We start from the raw sequence: 15,574 nt of genomic DNA, 5'->3' as shown, positions 1-15,574 counted from the left end.
TTTCGTTAACCATCTACACTAAAAAAATGTAATGAAAAACAAGACACTAATATTCAACAAGTATTTACCCCCAAGTTAATACGTGTTAGAAACATTTTGGGCTGCGATTACAGCTGTGTCTTCTTGGGAGCTTTGCACACCTGTATTGTGCAATTTTTGCCCATTATTCTTTTCAAAATTCTTCAAGCTCTGTCAAGATGTTGGGGTTCATGGCTAGAGAGCAATTTAAGTCTTGCCATAGATTTAAGCAGATTTAAGTAAAAACTAGAACTAGACCAAAGGAAGATTCACTGTCTTCTTGGAAATCAACTCATGTGTAGATTTGGCTTTGTGTTGTAGGTTATTGTCCTGCTGAAAAGTGAATTCCTCTCCCAGTGTAAAGCAGACTGAAGCAGGTTTTCCTCCAGGATTTTGCCTGTGCTTGTCTACATCTAGTTTATTTTCATCCTGAAAAACTCCAATAGTTGATGTAGATCAATGACAAAAAATACAATTAAATCTATTTCAATCCCACTTCATAACACAAAATGTGAAAAAAGTTCCAAGTGGGTGTAGACTTTCAATGGCAACCGTACATCCTGCTGTAGTTCCCTGTTAATCACAGATTATGTGAACTCACTGCTGTCTAGTGGATTTAGAACCTGCAGCCAAATCCCAAATGACCCCAAAGTCAGTTGGAAATCCATACAGGAGTTGCTTGTTGCACATTTTACACCATTGTCATTTTAGCATGACATATCTACTCTCACGTTAACATGTTTGGGATATTCCTAGGTAGACTGACTACTAGCCTCAACTTTAGTAGAGATCATAACATTACCATTTGTAGGCGAAATTAGTATCCATTTTACTCCACTATGAAAAACAATCATATTGGTGTAATACCTACAGGCATTGAAGAGTAAACCACACCAGTCCAATTCATTGTCAGCTTCCGTTTCGTCCCTGTATTCAGTACGCTAGTATCGGATCTGCCTTGGGAGTTCTTGGAAACATTATTAACCATGAAAACACCTGAAACTGTTTTACTATAGAAACAACACAATTAAATAAGGCAAACATTATTTAATGATTGGAGAGGAAAATATTTCAGGGAGAAAACAAATGCAGCATTTGTATTTAGTCTCTAGTATCAACCAAAAAATAACAACTCTTCATCCATATACAAACACAACATCTCATCACTTCATCTAGCGCAAAGTAAATAGATTCATATCGCAAAGCTGGATGGTAGCCAAAGCAGCAGGCGGGGTGAGGGTCGACCAGGACCAAAGGCATGCTGTTATTATTTTCATCAGAATCGCCAGAGTGCTTGCAAAACATGTCGGTGGAGGCTTGTTAAGTTTTGTTTTTAGATGGCGTCGATGTCAAAGTCGTCCTCTTCCTCTGCAGGCTTCTCTGGTTTCACAGTCTCCACTTTCAGCTCGCGGACAGAGGCTGAGTAGACCACCTGGGAGGAAAGAAGAGGGTGAAATTAAAGACACTGCGGTGCCACTCATTTCTCACCAGGCACTTCAGTAGGATGCATAAGTATTCTGTACACTCAAGTCAATACTTTGTTGAAGCACCTTTGGCAGTGATTACAGCTGAGTTTTTCTGGGTAAGTCTCAGAGCTTTCCACACCTGGATTGTGCAACATTTTACCATTATTTTTTTCAGAATTCTTCAAGGTCGGTCAAATTGGTTGTTGATCACAAGACAGCCATTTTCAAGTCTTCCCATAGATTTTCACCCAGATTTAAGTCCAACCTTTAACTCAGCCACTCAGGAACATTCACGGTCTTCTTGGTAACCAACTCCAGTGTAGATTTGGTCTTGTGCTTTAGGTTATTGTCCTGCTGAAAGGTGAATTCATCTCCCAGTGTCTGGTGTAAAGCAAACTGAACCAGGTTTTCCTCTAGGATTTCCCATTTCCAAAACATGACATAGTCACCACTATGCTTGAAAATATGGAGTGGTACTCAGTCGTGTGTTGTATTGGATTTGACGCAAACATAAAACCGTATTCAGCTCAAAAAGTTTATTGCTTTGCCGACAACAGAATGAATGTTTGCTTTTTTAAAATTCTGTACAGGCAACCTTTTCACTGTCAATGTTGATCCAGCCTCAGTTCTCCCATCACAGCCATTAAACTCTATCTGTTGTAAAGTCACCATTGGCCTCATTTTGAAATCCCTGAGCGGTTTCCTTCCTCTCCGGCAACTGAGTTAGGAAGGACGCCTGTATCTTTGTAGTAACTGGGTGTATTGATACACCAGCCAAAGTGTAATTAACTTCAGCATGCTCAAAGGGATATTCAATGTCTGCTTTAAAAAAAAAAAATCACCCATCTACCAATAGGTGCCCTCCTTTGTGAGACATTGGAAAACCTCCCTGGTCTTTGTGATTGAATCTGTGTTAGAAATTCACTGCTCGACTGAAGGACCTTATAATTGTTTGGGGTACAGAGATGTGGTAGTCATTCAAAAATCATGTTAAAACCTCTTTGGGATAGGGGGCAGCATTTTCACTTTTGGATAAATAGCATGCCCAATTTCAACTTCCTGCTACTCATGCCAAGAATATAAGATATGCATATTATTTATATATTTGGATAGAAAAAACACTAAAGTTTCTAAAACTGTTTGAATCATGTCTGTGAGTATAACTGAACTTATGTAGCAGGCAAAACCCCAAGAACTAACCGTTCAGAATTTTTTTTTTTGAGGTCTGTCTGTTCAGTGAGTTCTCATTGGAACACTAGATTAATTAGGAGTTCGTTTTCAGTTCCTACCGCTTCCACTGGATGTCACCAGTCTTTGGAATTTGGTTGAGCTTATTCATTTGTGCAATGAAGAAGTAGGCCATCTAGGAACTGGGTAACACTGTTGAGAGTGCGCAAGACGTGAAAAATAGCATGATTTGTTGTCTTCCTGTATTGAACACAGATAAACCCTTCTACAATTTGATCGATTATTAACGTTTAAAAATACCTAGTTGTATTACAAAAGTAGTTTGAAATATTTTGGCAAAGTTTATAAGCAACTTAAGAAATATTTTGTGGTGACGTTGCATTTTTTGGTAGCTGTTTTTTTCTGGATCAAACGCGCTTTATAAATTGACATTTGGATATATATTGACGGAATTAATCGAACAAAGGGACCAATTGTGATGTTTATGGGACATATTGGAGTGCCAACAAAAGAAGCTCGTCAAAGGTAATGCATGTTTTATATTTGATTTCTGCGTTTTGTGTAGCGCCTGCAGGGTTGAAATATGCTACTTTGTTTACTGTTGTGCTATCAGATAATAGCTTCTTATGCTTTCGCCGAAAAGCCTTTTTGAAATCTGACATGTTGTCTGGATTCACAACGAGTGTAGCTTTAATTGAGTATATTACATGTGTGATTTAATGAAAGTTTGATTTTTATATCTTTTTTTTTTTTTTTTGCCCAAGTGGGACGCAACCGTCCCCTATACCATAAGAAGTTTTAAACACCATTATTGCAAATCCATGCAACTTGTGACTTGTTCAGCACACTTTTGCTCCTGAACTTATTCAGGATTGCCATAAAGGGGTTGGATACTTATTGATGAAAGACATTCAAGCTTTTCCTTTTTTATTACATTTGTAAAAATGTAAAACAGTATTCCACTTTGACATTATGGGGTATTGTGAGTAGGCCAGTGACAAAATCTAAATGTAATCCATTTTAAATTCAGGCTGTAACAATAGATATGTCAAGGGGTGTGAATAGTTTCTGAAGGCACTGGATCTGAATAGGTCCATGGTAAGAGGAAACCTTGCGACAGTGGCCATTTTCATGTCAGTGCCATAATACCAAACCTGTGTCTTATATGCACGTGACGGGAATTAATGTTTATAGGTCAAATCAGAGGCAGTGATAAGTCATTACCTCCACATTATCTTCATCTTCTTCCTCGTCCGCCCCGCTGCCCTCGCTCTCCTCTTCTGCTTCCTTCAGCCACTTGACGAACGGCGCTGCCTTGGCGTGGATCTCTTTGGCCAGCTCCTTGGACACGTATTTCTTGGACACCTGACAAGACACACAGGACTGAAGTGTTAGAGGTAGGATGAAAAATGACAGTCATTTCACAGGTTCTAGTGTAGGTTACAGAGTTTCCTCTTAATATGTCAAATATCTTAGACGGGTCTCTTGCAAAATAAGTGACCTTCAGGACACTGACCTGGGGAAATACAGACCTGGGGAAAAAAATATCCCACCATCCCTGTTGACAGTCATCCCCTTTACCTTCTCAGCCCAGGCCAGGATGACATCCTCCTCCAGTAGGTCGGCGTCGTACAGGTCTTTGAGGACAAGGGGCACGCGGGGCAAAAGCTGGGACTGGTGCAGCTTCACCAGACACTCAAAGCCACCCAGCAGGTACTTCTGGGCCTTCTTGTTGTTGTGGGTAAACTGGACACCAGAGAAATGTTTTAAATTGATGGTGCGGATGGAGTTTGAGCAAAACCCAACAAGATTATAGCCATTTCTATTGCACAATCAATTTTGTTGAGGTTACAGTGGGGAGAACAAGTATTTGATAACCTGCAAAATCGCCAGTGTTTCCTACTTAAAGCATGTAGAGGTCTGTAATTTTTATCATATGTACACTTCAACTGTGAGAGACGGAATCTAAAACAAAAATCCAGAAAATCGCATTGTATGATTTAAGTAATTAATTTGCATTTTATTGCATGACATAAGTATTTGATCACCTACCAACCAGTAAGAATTCCGGCTCTCACAGAGAGAAGCCCCCCTGTTCTCCACTCATTACCTGTATTAACTGCACCTGTTTGAACTCGTTACCTGTATAAAAGACACCTGTCCACACACTCAATCAAACAGAGTCCAACCTCTCCACAATGGCCAAGGCCAGAGAGCTATGTAAGGACATCAGGGATAAAATTGTAGACCGGCACAAGGCTGGGATGGGCTACAGGACAATAGGCAAACAGCTTGGTGAGAAGGCAACAACTGTTGGCACAATTATTAGAAAATGGAAGAAGTTCAAGATGACAGTCAATCACCCTCGGTCTGGGGATCCATGCAAGATCTCACCTCGTGGGGCATCAATGATCATGAGGAGGTGAAGGATCAGCCCAGAACTACACGGCAGGACCTGGTCAATGACCTGAAGAGAGCTGGGACCACAGGCTCAAAGAAAACCATTAGTAACACACTACGCCGTAATGGATTAAAATCCTGCAGTGCACGCAAGGTCCCTCTGCTCAAGCCAGCGCATGTCCAGGCCCATCTGAAGTTTGCCAATGACCATCTGGATGATCCAGAGGAGGAATGGGAGAAGGTCATGTGGTCTGATGGGACAAAAATAGAGCTTTTTGGTATAAACTCCACTCGCCGTTTTTGGAGGAAGAAGAAGGATGAGTACAACCCCAAGAACACCATCCCAACCGTGAAGCATGGAGGTGGAAACATAATTCTTTGGGGATGCTTTTCTGCAAAGGGGACAGGGCGACTGCACCGTATTGAGGGGAGGATGGATGGGGCCATGTATCGTGAGTTCTTGGCCAACAACCTCCTTCCCTCAGTAAGAGCATTGAAGATGGGTCGTGGCTGGGTCTTCCAGCATGACAACGACCTGAAAAACACAGCCAGGGCAACTAAGGAGTGGCTCCGTAAGAAGCATCTCAAGGTCCTGGAGTGGCCTAGCCAGTCTCCAGACCTGAACCCAATAGAAATTCTTTGGAGGGAGCTGAAAGTCCGTATTTCCCAGCGACAGCCCCGAAACCTGAAGGATCTGGAGAAGGTCTGTATGGAGGAGTGGGCCAAAATCCCTGCTGCAGTGTGTGCAAACCTGGTCAAGAACTACAGGAAACATGATCTCTGTAATTGCAAACAAAGGTTTGTGTACCAAATATTAAGTTCTGCTTTTCTGATGTATCAAATACTTATGTCATGCAATAAAATGCAAATTACTTAAAAATCATACAATATGATTTTCTGGATTTTTGTTTTAGATTCAGTCTCTCACAGTTGAAGTGTACCGATGATAAAAATTAGACCTCTACATGCTTTGTAAGTAGGACAACCTGCAAAATCGGCAGTGTATCAAATACTTGGTCTCCCCACTGTATGTCCGTACAAATTGCTAGTGTTAAGATTACTAAGCATATCTCCGTCAACTAGTGTTGACACTGCTTCATGTCTTATGCGTTATGGAACTCACAGTTCACAAACACCAACTATAGAAACCATTATGCTGAAGTCCATCAAATGGCATCAGGGCACAGACCTCATGCCCAACAACTGATGTGACGGCACTGACCTAATGAAAATTTCAGACCAAATGGCACACAAGTAGTGTGACAGCACTGACCTAATGCCCAGTTTGCATTAACAGAGGTCCTTGTAAGCTCAGTTGGAAGAGCTCTTGCAATGACAAGATTGTGGGTTCGATTCCCAGTACCACCCATACGTAAACATTTTTTTTAAAATAATAATTTTAAATGCACACCTGACTGTCAGTCGATTTGGATAAAAGCATCTGCCATGTAGCATATATTTATTATATTAACAGGTGCGGAAGACATTTCAGTTGAATGCAATCAGTTGTACAACCGACTAGGTATCCCCCCTTTCCCTAACAACTAGAGTAGCAGCCCTGACCCTCACACTCGAGAGCTGCAAGACCTGCAGCCCCGACAGAGCTTGCGGAGCGGTCTGCATTTTTCACGCAGCAGGCGGACAAACAACTTCAGGATTAAAATGTTTTAGTCCCACAAAATATTTCAAACGGTCATCTTCGTTTTGTATGCGTTACCTATTGTATTAAAAGTACCTGTCACACTATTCATGAACTATCAAAGGATAATTCTGCTTCAAGTTCAGTAACCTTCCTCAACTCTAGTGTTGTGTGCATGCGAGATCAAATGTGCATATTAAATATCCTGTGTTCCATGCTACAGGCATGGGCGGAAAAGCATTATTTCCATGGTAATTAAAAAGGTATACCTAACGATTTTAGCAGCACTTAATCTAGAGTCAGACGAACTTTTGGATACCATTTTAATGTCAGAGTCCACTATGAAGGAACATAGAGGAAGTTTAGAGCGCAAATACCAAATAAACTTAGCAAAAAAAGAAACGGCCCTTTTTCAGGACCGTGTCTTTCAAAGATAATTCGTAAAAATACAAAAGCCTTCACAGATCTTCATTGTAAAGGGTTTAAACACTGTTTCCCATGCTTGTTCAATGAACCATAAACAATTAATGAACATGCACCTGTGGAACGGTCGTTAAGACACTAACAGCTTACAGACTGTAGGCAATTAAGGTCAGTTGTGAAAACTTAGGACACTAAAGAGGCCTTTCTACTGACTGAAAAACACCAAAAGAAAGATGCCGAGGGTCCCTGCTCATCTGCGTGAACGTGCCTTGGGCATGCTGCAAGGAGGCATGAGGACTGCAGATGTGGCAAGGGCAGTAAATTGCAATGTCTGTACTGTGAGACGCCTAAGACAGAGCTACAGGGAGACAGGACGGACAGCTGATCGTCTTCGCAGTGGCAGACAACACCTGCACAGGATCGGTACATCACACCTGCGGGACAGGTACAGGATGGCAACAACAACTGCCCGAGTTACACCAGGAAAGCACCATCCCTACAGTGCTCACTGTCCGCAATAGGCTGAGAGAGGCTTTTAGGCCTGTTGTAAGGCAGGTCCTCACCAGACATCACCGGCAACAACGTCGCCTATGGGCACAAACCCACCGTCACTGGACCAGACAGGACTGGCAAAAAGTGCTCTTCACTGACGAGTCGCGGTTTTGTCTCACCGGGGGTAATGGTCGGATTCACGTTTATCGTCGAAGGAATGAGCGTCACACTGAGGCCTGTACTCTGGAGCGGGATCAATTTGGAGGTGGAGGGTCCGTCACGGTCAGGGGCGGTGTGTCACAGCATCATCTGACTGAGCTTGTTGTCATTGCAGGCAATCTCAACTCTGTGCGTTACAGGGAAGGCATCCTCCTCCCTTATGTGGTCCCCTTACTGCAGGCTCATCCTGACATGACCCTCCAGCATGACAAAGCCACCAGCCATACTGCTCGTTCTGTGCGTGATTTCCTGCAAGACAGGAATATCAGTGTTCTGCCATGACCAGCGAACAGCCCGGATCTCAATCCCATTGAGCACGTCTGGGACCTGTTGGATCGGAGAGTGCGGCCTAGGGCCATTCCCCCCCAGAAATGTCTGGGACCTGTTGGATCAGAGGGCGAGGGCTAGGGCCATTCCCCACAGAAATGTCCAAGGACTTGCAGGTGTTTTGTTGGAAGAGTGGGGTAACATCTCACAGCAAGAACTGGCAAATCTGGAGCAGTCCATGAGGAGACGCACTGCAGTGCTTAATGCGGCTGATCTCCACACCAGATACTGACTGTTACTTTTGATTTTGTCCCCCCCCCCTGTTCAGGGACACATTATTCAATTTCTGTTAGTCATGTCTGTGGAACGTGTTCAGTTCATGTCTCAGTTGATGAATCTTATGTTCATACATATATTTACACGTTACGTGTGCTGAAAATAAACACTTTTAGTTTAGCATTAGCGCAACGACTAAGTATCTACTAGCATGTTAGTCGGAGACTCACTCTGAGGAAGTGACGTTTGTACTTCTTGATCTGGTCGCGTATGTTCTCGTCCATCAGCAGCTCAGTCAGGATCAGCGGGGCCGTGTCTTTCACGTCCAGACGCTCCGCCTCCGCCAGGATCTCTTTGTCCGAGGAGTCGACGGCATCGTCCTCCTTCTTATGCTGTGTAGGGACAGAGTGAGCCACTCAGAAACATCTCACAAACAGTTATGAGGACATCTTGAGGCAGCTTTCCAATCACTCATTTTCTTTATTGATCCTTATCCAACTGATATATACACAGTAACAGTCAAGTTAGGACATACCTACTCATTACAGGATTTTTCTATATTTTTACTATTTTCTACATTGTAGAATAATAGTGAAGACATCAACACTATGAAATAACACATATGGAATCATTCATGTAGTAACCAAAACAGTGTTAAACAAATCTAAATAGATTTTATATTAGACATTCTTCAAAAGTAGCCCCCCGTTTGCCTTGACAGCTCTGCACACACTTCACATTCTCTCAACCAGCTTCATGAGGTAGTCACCTGGAATGCATTTCAATTAACCGGTGTGCCTTGTTAAAAGTTCATTTGTGGAATTTCTTTCCTTCTTACTGTGTTTGAGCCAATCGGTTGTGTTGTGGCAAGGTAGGGGTGGGGTTACAGAAGATAGCCCTACTTGGTAAAAGACCAAGTCCATATTATGGCAAGAACAGCTCAAGCAAAGGGAAACAATACTCAAGCATTACTTTAAGACATGAAGGTCAGTCAATGCAGAACATTTCAATAACTTTTAAAGTTTCTTCAAGTGCAGTCGCAAAAACCATCAAGTGCAATGATGAAACTGGCTCACGAGGACCCCCACAGGAAAGGAAGACCGAGTTACCTCTGCTGCACAGGATAAGTTCATTAGATTTACCAGCCTCAGATATTGCAGCCAAAATAAATGCTTCAGAGTTCAACACACACACACACATCAACTGTTCAGAGGACACTGTGAAACAGACCTTCATGGTCGAATTGCTGCAAAGAAACCACTACTAAAAGGACACCAATAAGAGACTTGCTTAGGCCAAGATACACGAGCAATTGACATTTTTGTAGGATCCCCGTGCTGAGGCTTAAGGCAATGCATTTCAAAGCTTGAGGTGTCAATACAGACCCTGGTTCAATTCCAGGCTGAATCACAACCTGCCCAGCATCGTCCGGGTTAGGGGTTTGGCCGGGGTAGGCCGTCATTGTAAATAAGAATTGGTTCTTAACCGACTTGCCTGGTTAAATAAAAAGTTTGACCGGTGGAAAGCTGGTGGTTCCAACCGCAGTGTCTTTGTGAGACACAGAGTAGGTGAACGGATGATCTCCGCATGTGGTTCCCACCGTGAAAGCAAGGAGGTGGTGTGATGGTGCTTTGCTGGTAACACTGACAAGTGATTTATTTACAATTCAAGGCTACCACAGCATTCTGCAGCGATACGCCATCCCGTCTGGTTTGGGCTTAGAGGGACTATCATTTGTTTTTCAAAGGACACTGACCCAAGACACCTACAGGCTGTGTAAGGGCTATTTGACCAAGGAGAGCGCTGCATCAGATGACCTGGCCTCCACAATCACCCGACCTCAACCCAATTGAGATGGTTTGGGATGAGTTGGACCGCAAAGGGAAGGAAAAGTAGCCAATAAGTGCTCAGCATATGGGAACTTATTCAAGCATTCCAGGTGAAGCTGATTGAGAGAGTACCGAGCAAAGCTGGTGTCCAAACTTTTGACTGGTACTGTACAAATACTTTTTTAATAGACTAAAAAAATAAATATTGTTTTTACATTGTCATCTAGCAGACACACTCATGCAGAGCAACCAGGGTCAAGCACTCCGCCCAAGGGCACATCAACATATCTCCCGCTAACGCAAATCGGGGACAATCAATATCAATTCATAACACCATGGAATGGAATTGTGCCATGGAATTGGTACATTTAAAAAAATCTCTTCCCAGCTATTTTGCAATCTGTATGGCACTGCTGTCAACATCCTGGTCCTCAAATTACAAACTGGTATACTTTCCTATTTATGCCATTTTTGTTCCTCCGCAAGTTTTGATCCTTTATATTGGGAAGACAGACCAGTTCCCTACCTCCTCCCGCTGCCACCTGTCACCTCCATTTTGGGGTAATGCCCTGTTTCACTGCCAAAAATGAAACCATCTAGTGTTCAGCGAAATAACACAATGGCAAATACAGGTAGCCGAGTAAAATAATGAACATCCAATCACATTAACCATTACACTCTTGTGCAGACATTTACAAACAGGACAATTAGATAAGCCACAGGAGTTTGAGCGAAAATAAAGACATTGTTTGAGTAGTACGACATGTATAAAAGCAACAAATACCATTAATAAGAAGGGGCTAGAAGAGTCTTATGGTGAGCTACTGAATGGCTAGGACAGGCAAGCCCCATACTATTGTGGAGGACTTCATTCTTCCTCCTGCAGCAGATATGGCTGGGACCATGCTGTGGGAAAAGGCCCCAAAAACTATACAAACAATGCCTTCATCAAACAACACTGTTAAACGACGCATCAGTGACATGGCAGGAGAAGTTTTGAAACAAATTACTGCTTCGCATACAAGCCAGTGAATTATATGCGTTACAGCTGGATGAGTTAGACGAGGCGGGCCTGGCAAAGCTCCTGGTATATGTCCGTTACGTTTAAGGAAGACATCCTCTTCTGCAAACCAGGACAACGTGAGAGGTTAATTTTAAAAGTACTGGACAACTTTGTGACATCAAATGGACTTAAGTGGTCAAGATGTGTCGGTATCTGTACTGATGGAGCAAAAGCCATGACAGGGAGACAGTGGACTGGTAACGTGTGTGCAAGCAGTTGCTCCCGACGCCACTTGGGTACACTGCAGCATCCACGGAGAGGCTCTTGCCCCAAAGGGAATGCCTGACAGCTTGAAAGATATTTGACACTACAGCGAACATGGTTAACTTTGTTAAAGCAAGGCCCATGAACTCCCGTGTATTTTCTGCATTATGATATGAGCAGCGATCATGTAACTCTTTCACAACATACAGAAGTGCGCTGGTTATCAAGGGTAAAGGTATTAACCCATTTTTAATTTTTAATTGATAGACAAGCTTAAAGGGTTTTTTACTAACCGTAATTTTCACTCGTCTGACCGCTTGCATGATGACGAGTTTCTCACACGACTGGCCTATCTGGTTGATGTTTTTCACTTGTCTGACTGCTTGCATGATGACTAGTTTCTCACACGACTGGCCTATCTGGGTGATGTTTTTCACATGTCTGACCGCTTGCATGATGACGAGTCTCTCACATGACTGGCCTATCTGGGTGATGTTTTTTCTTTTTTACGCAGGTACTTTCCCAAAACGGACAAACAACTGGATTTGTTATCCCTTTCATGTCCTGCCTCCAGTCCACTTACCGATAGCTGAACAAGAGAGCCTCATCGAAATTGCAACAAGCAGTTAATTTAAAATCAGAAGCCACTGCCAGACTTCTGGATAGGGCTGCGCTCAGAGTGTCTTGCCTTGGCAAATCGTGCTGTTAAGACACTGATGCCGTTTGCAACCACGTACCTGTGTGAGTGGATTCTTGGCCCTCACTAGAATAAACTAAATACAGGCACAGTGTGTGTATGGGAAATGATTTAAGACAGACTCTCCAATACAACCCAACATTGCAGAGTTATGTGCATCCTTTCAAGCACACCCTGCTCATTAACCTCTTATGCAAGGGGGCATTATTTTCACGTCCGGATGAAAAGTGTGCCCAAAGTAAACTGCCTGTTACTTAGACCCAGAAGCTAGAATATGCATATAATTAGTAGATTTGGATAGAAAACTCTAAAGTTTCCAAAACTGTTAAAAATAATGTCTGAGTATAACAGAACTCAAATGGCAGGCAAAAACCTGAGAAAAATCCAACCAGGAAGTGGGAAATCTGAGGTTTGTAGTTTTTCAAGTGATTACCTATCCAATATACAGTGTAAATGGGATCAGATTGCACTTCCTAAGGCTTCTAGATGTCAACAGTTTTTAGAATGTTGTTTCAGGCTTCTATTGTGAAGGGGGAGCAAATAAGAGCTGTTTCAACCCGTGGTCTGGCAGAAAGCCTTTAGTTTAGTCACTCGCGCGGCCTTGAGCATGAGCAATTATCCGGTTGGATTATTGAAGATTTATGATAAAACATCCTAAAGATTGATTATATACATTGTTTGACATGTTTCTACGAACTGTAATGGAACTTTGACTTTTCGTTTGGACTAAGTGCCTGCGCCCTGTGCATTTGGATTACTGGCCTAAACACGAACAAAAAGGAGGTATTTGGACATAAATGGACTTTATCGAACAAAACGAACATTTATTGTGGAACTGGGATTCCTGGGAGTGCATTCTGATGAAGATCAACGGTAGGTGAATATTTATAATGCTTTTCTGCCTTTGGTTGACTCCACAACATGGCGGGTATCTGTATGGCTTGTTTTGGTGGCTGAGCGCTGTACTCAGATAATTGCAAGGTGTGCTTTCGGCGTAAAGCTTTTTTGAAATCTGACAGCGGTTGCATCAAGGAGAAGTTTCTTTAAAACTATGTAAAAAATGGCTGTGTTTTTTTTGTGACTAGGCGCTGATTAACAATCGCATGGTATGCTTTCGTCGTAAAGCCTTTTTGAAATCAGACACTGTGGTTGGATTAACAAGTGTGTCTTTAAAATGGTGTATAATACTTGTATGTTTGAGGAATTGTAATTATGAGATTTCTGTTGTTTGAATTTGGCGCCCTGCAAATTCACTGGCTGTTGTCAAATCGATCCCGTTACCGGGATTTGAGCCATGAGAAGTTTTAATCTGGGTTTAGTGATTCACCATTTTGATGAACCAATAAAGTTTTATAATGTAAGATGACTAAATAAAATAACAAAATTATAGATTATCATTATATTATTTGTGCCTTGGTCCTATAAGAACTCACTTCTCATGTGCCGGGTTGTGACAAAAACACTCATTCTTATGTTTAATAAACGTATCGTATAGTGTGTGTGGCAGGCTTACAATGATGGCAAAAAAAAAAATTATAATAAAAACATTTGAGTGTGCTGACCCTGGTGCTAGAGGGGGTACGCAGCTGGAGGTTGAATGTTTGAAGGGGTACGGGACTATAAAAGTTTTGGGAACCACTGCTGTAGTCAACTGGTTGTAAATTCCAATTTACACTGAACTGAAATTTAAAAATTAAAGTGTTCTTCCCAATTTATGAGCTGAAATGAAAGATCCCAGAAATATTCCATACGCACAAAAAACAAATCTCTCTCTCAAATTTGGTGCACAAAATAGTTTACATCCGTGTTAGTGAGCATTTCTCCTTTGTCAAGATAATCCATTGTCACAACACAATGCCACAGATGTCTCAAGTTGAGGGAGTGTGCAATTGGCATGCTGACTGCAGGAATGTCTAACAGAGCTGTTGCCAGAGAATGTAATGTTAATAAGCCGCCTCCAACACCATTTTAGAGAATTTGGCAGTACAGCCAACCGGCCTCACAACCGCAAACCACGCGTAACCACACCAGCCCAGGACCTGCACATCCTGCTTCTTCACCTGCGAGATAGGGTGGGGGAGGTGCATAGGAGTATTTCTGTCTGTAATAAAGCCCTTTAGTGGGGGGGAAAGCCTCATTCTGAATGGCTGGGCCTGGCTCCACAGTGGGTGGGTCTAAGCCCTCCCATTTGAGTTCAACCATAAAAAATTACGTTTTTTAATTCTGGGATATGAGAAATTGAAGTTCTAAACAGCTCTGCATTGCTTGATTGAAAAAGGTTTCATTTTCAATTAATCGAAAATGTGATATGGCAGAAAGGCCATTTTCAAAACAAGGAATAAGCTTTTCTTAGTTATCTACTTGAGAACCATTTCAGGTTCAAGTAAAACGTTTGTATAAGTGAAGCTTTTACAGTGGTGTATGAATGCTTTATATGGCCTGGCATCCCAGATCGAGCAAAAGTTTTTGCCCATATGATTTGAAAAACCAATCGGCAGTAGGCACCGCCATAAGTACTTTTTTATTTCACCTTTATTTAACCAGGTAGGCAAGTTGAGAACAAGTTCTAATTTACAATTGCGACCAGGCCAAGATAAAGCAAAGCAGTTTGACACATACAACAGAGTTACACATGGAGTAAAACAAACATACAGTCAATAATACAGTAGAAACAAGTCTATATACGATGTGGGCAAATGAGGTGAGATAAGGGAGGTAAAGGCAAAAAAAGGCCATGGTGGCAAAGTAAATACAATATAGCAAGTAAAACACTGGAATGGTAGATTGGGGCTTTGGTGACAAAACGGATGGCACTGTGATAGCAAACTGGATGTAGTCTGAGTAGAGTGTTGGAGGCTATTTTGTAAATGACATCGCCGAAGTCAAGGATCGGTAGGATGGTCAGTTTTACGAGGGTATGTTTGGCAGCATGACTGAAGGATGCTTTGTTGCAAAATAGGAAGCCGATTCTAGATTTAATTTTGGATTGGAGATGCTTAATGTGAGTCTGGAAGGAGAGTTTACAGTCTAACCAGACACCTAGGTATTGTACACCCAGAAGCTAAGATATGCATATTATTAGTAGATTTGGATAGCAAACACTGAAGTTTATAAAACTGTTTGAATCATGCCTGTGACTATAACAGAATTTATTTGGCAGGCGAAACCCCGAGGACAAACCATTCAGATTATTATTTTTTTTAAATTCAAATGAGATTTCATTGGGAATCCAGATTTCTAAGGGACCTTCTTGCAGTTCCTATCGCTTCCACTGGATGTCAACAGTCTTTAGAAATTGGTTGCGGTTTTTCCTTTGAGAAATTAAGAAGTAGCCATGTTCAGAATGTGGCTCGAGGGAAGTGTACTGTTAGAGGCGCGTGGCCTGAAAGCATG

At 42.2% G+C, this 15,574-nt stretch overlaps 1 protein-coding gene across 6 annotated transcripts in view; it reads right to left on the bottom strand.

The window, feature by feature from the left end:
* Positions 1-1,050: 1,050 nt before the first annotated feature.
* LOC112244763 (eukaryotic translation initiation factor 5) overlaps positions 1,051-15,574 on the bottom strand; it is a 29,845-nt gene continuing 15,321 nt past the window's right edge. For all 6 annotated transcript variants that reach the window (XM_024412547.2, XM_024412542.2, XM_024412543.2 and 3 more), the window contains exons 9-12: positions 8,619-8,780; positions 4,254-4,418; positions 3,897-4,037; positions 1,051-1,450 (exon numbers count right to left, since the gene is read on the bottom strand). In XM_024412547.2, the coding sequence (XP_024268315.1) occupies positions 1,352-1,450; positions 3,897-4,037; positions 4,254-4,418; positions 8,619-8,780 (567 nt within the window). In that variant the 3' untranslated portion in view covers positions 1,051-1,351. The remainder of the gene's footprint in view (positions 1,451-3,896; positions 4,038-4,253; positions 4,419-8,618; positions 8,781-15,574) is intronic.

This window comes from Oncorhynchus tshawytscha, linkage group LG18 (assembly GCF_018296145.1).
Source record: "Oncorhynchus tshawytscha isolate Ot180627B linkage group LG18, Otsh_v2.0, whole genome shotgun sequence".
Taxonomy (NCBI): domain Eukaryota; kingdom Metazoa; phylum Chordata; class Actinopteri; order Salmoniformes; family Salmonidae; genus Oncorhynchus; species Oncorhynchus tshawytscha.
Note: the sequence above shows the minus strand (reverse complement) of the source record. Positions and strands in the feature narration are given on the sequence as shown.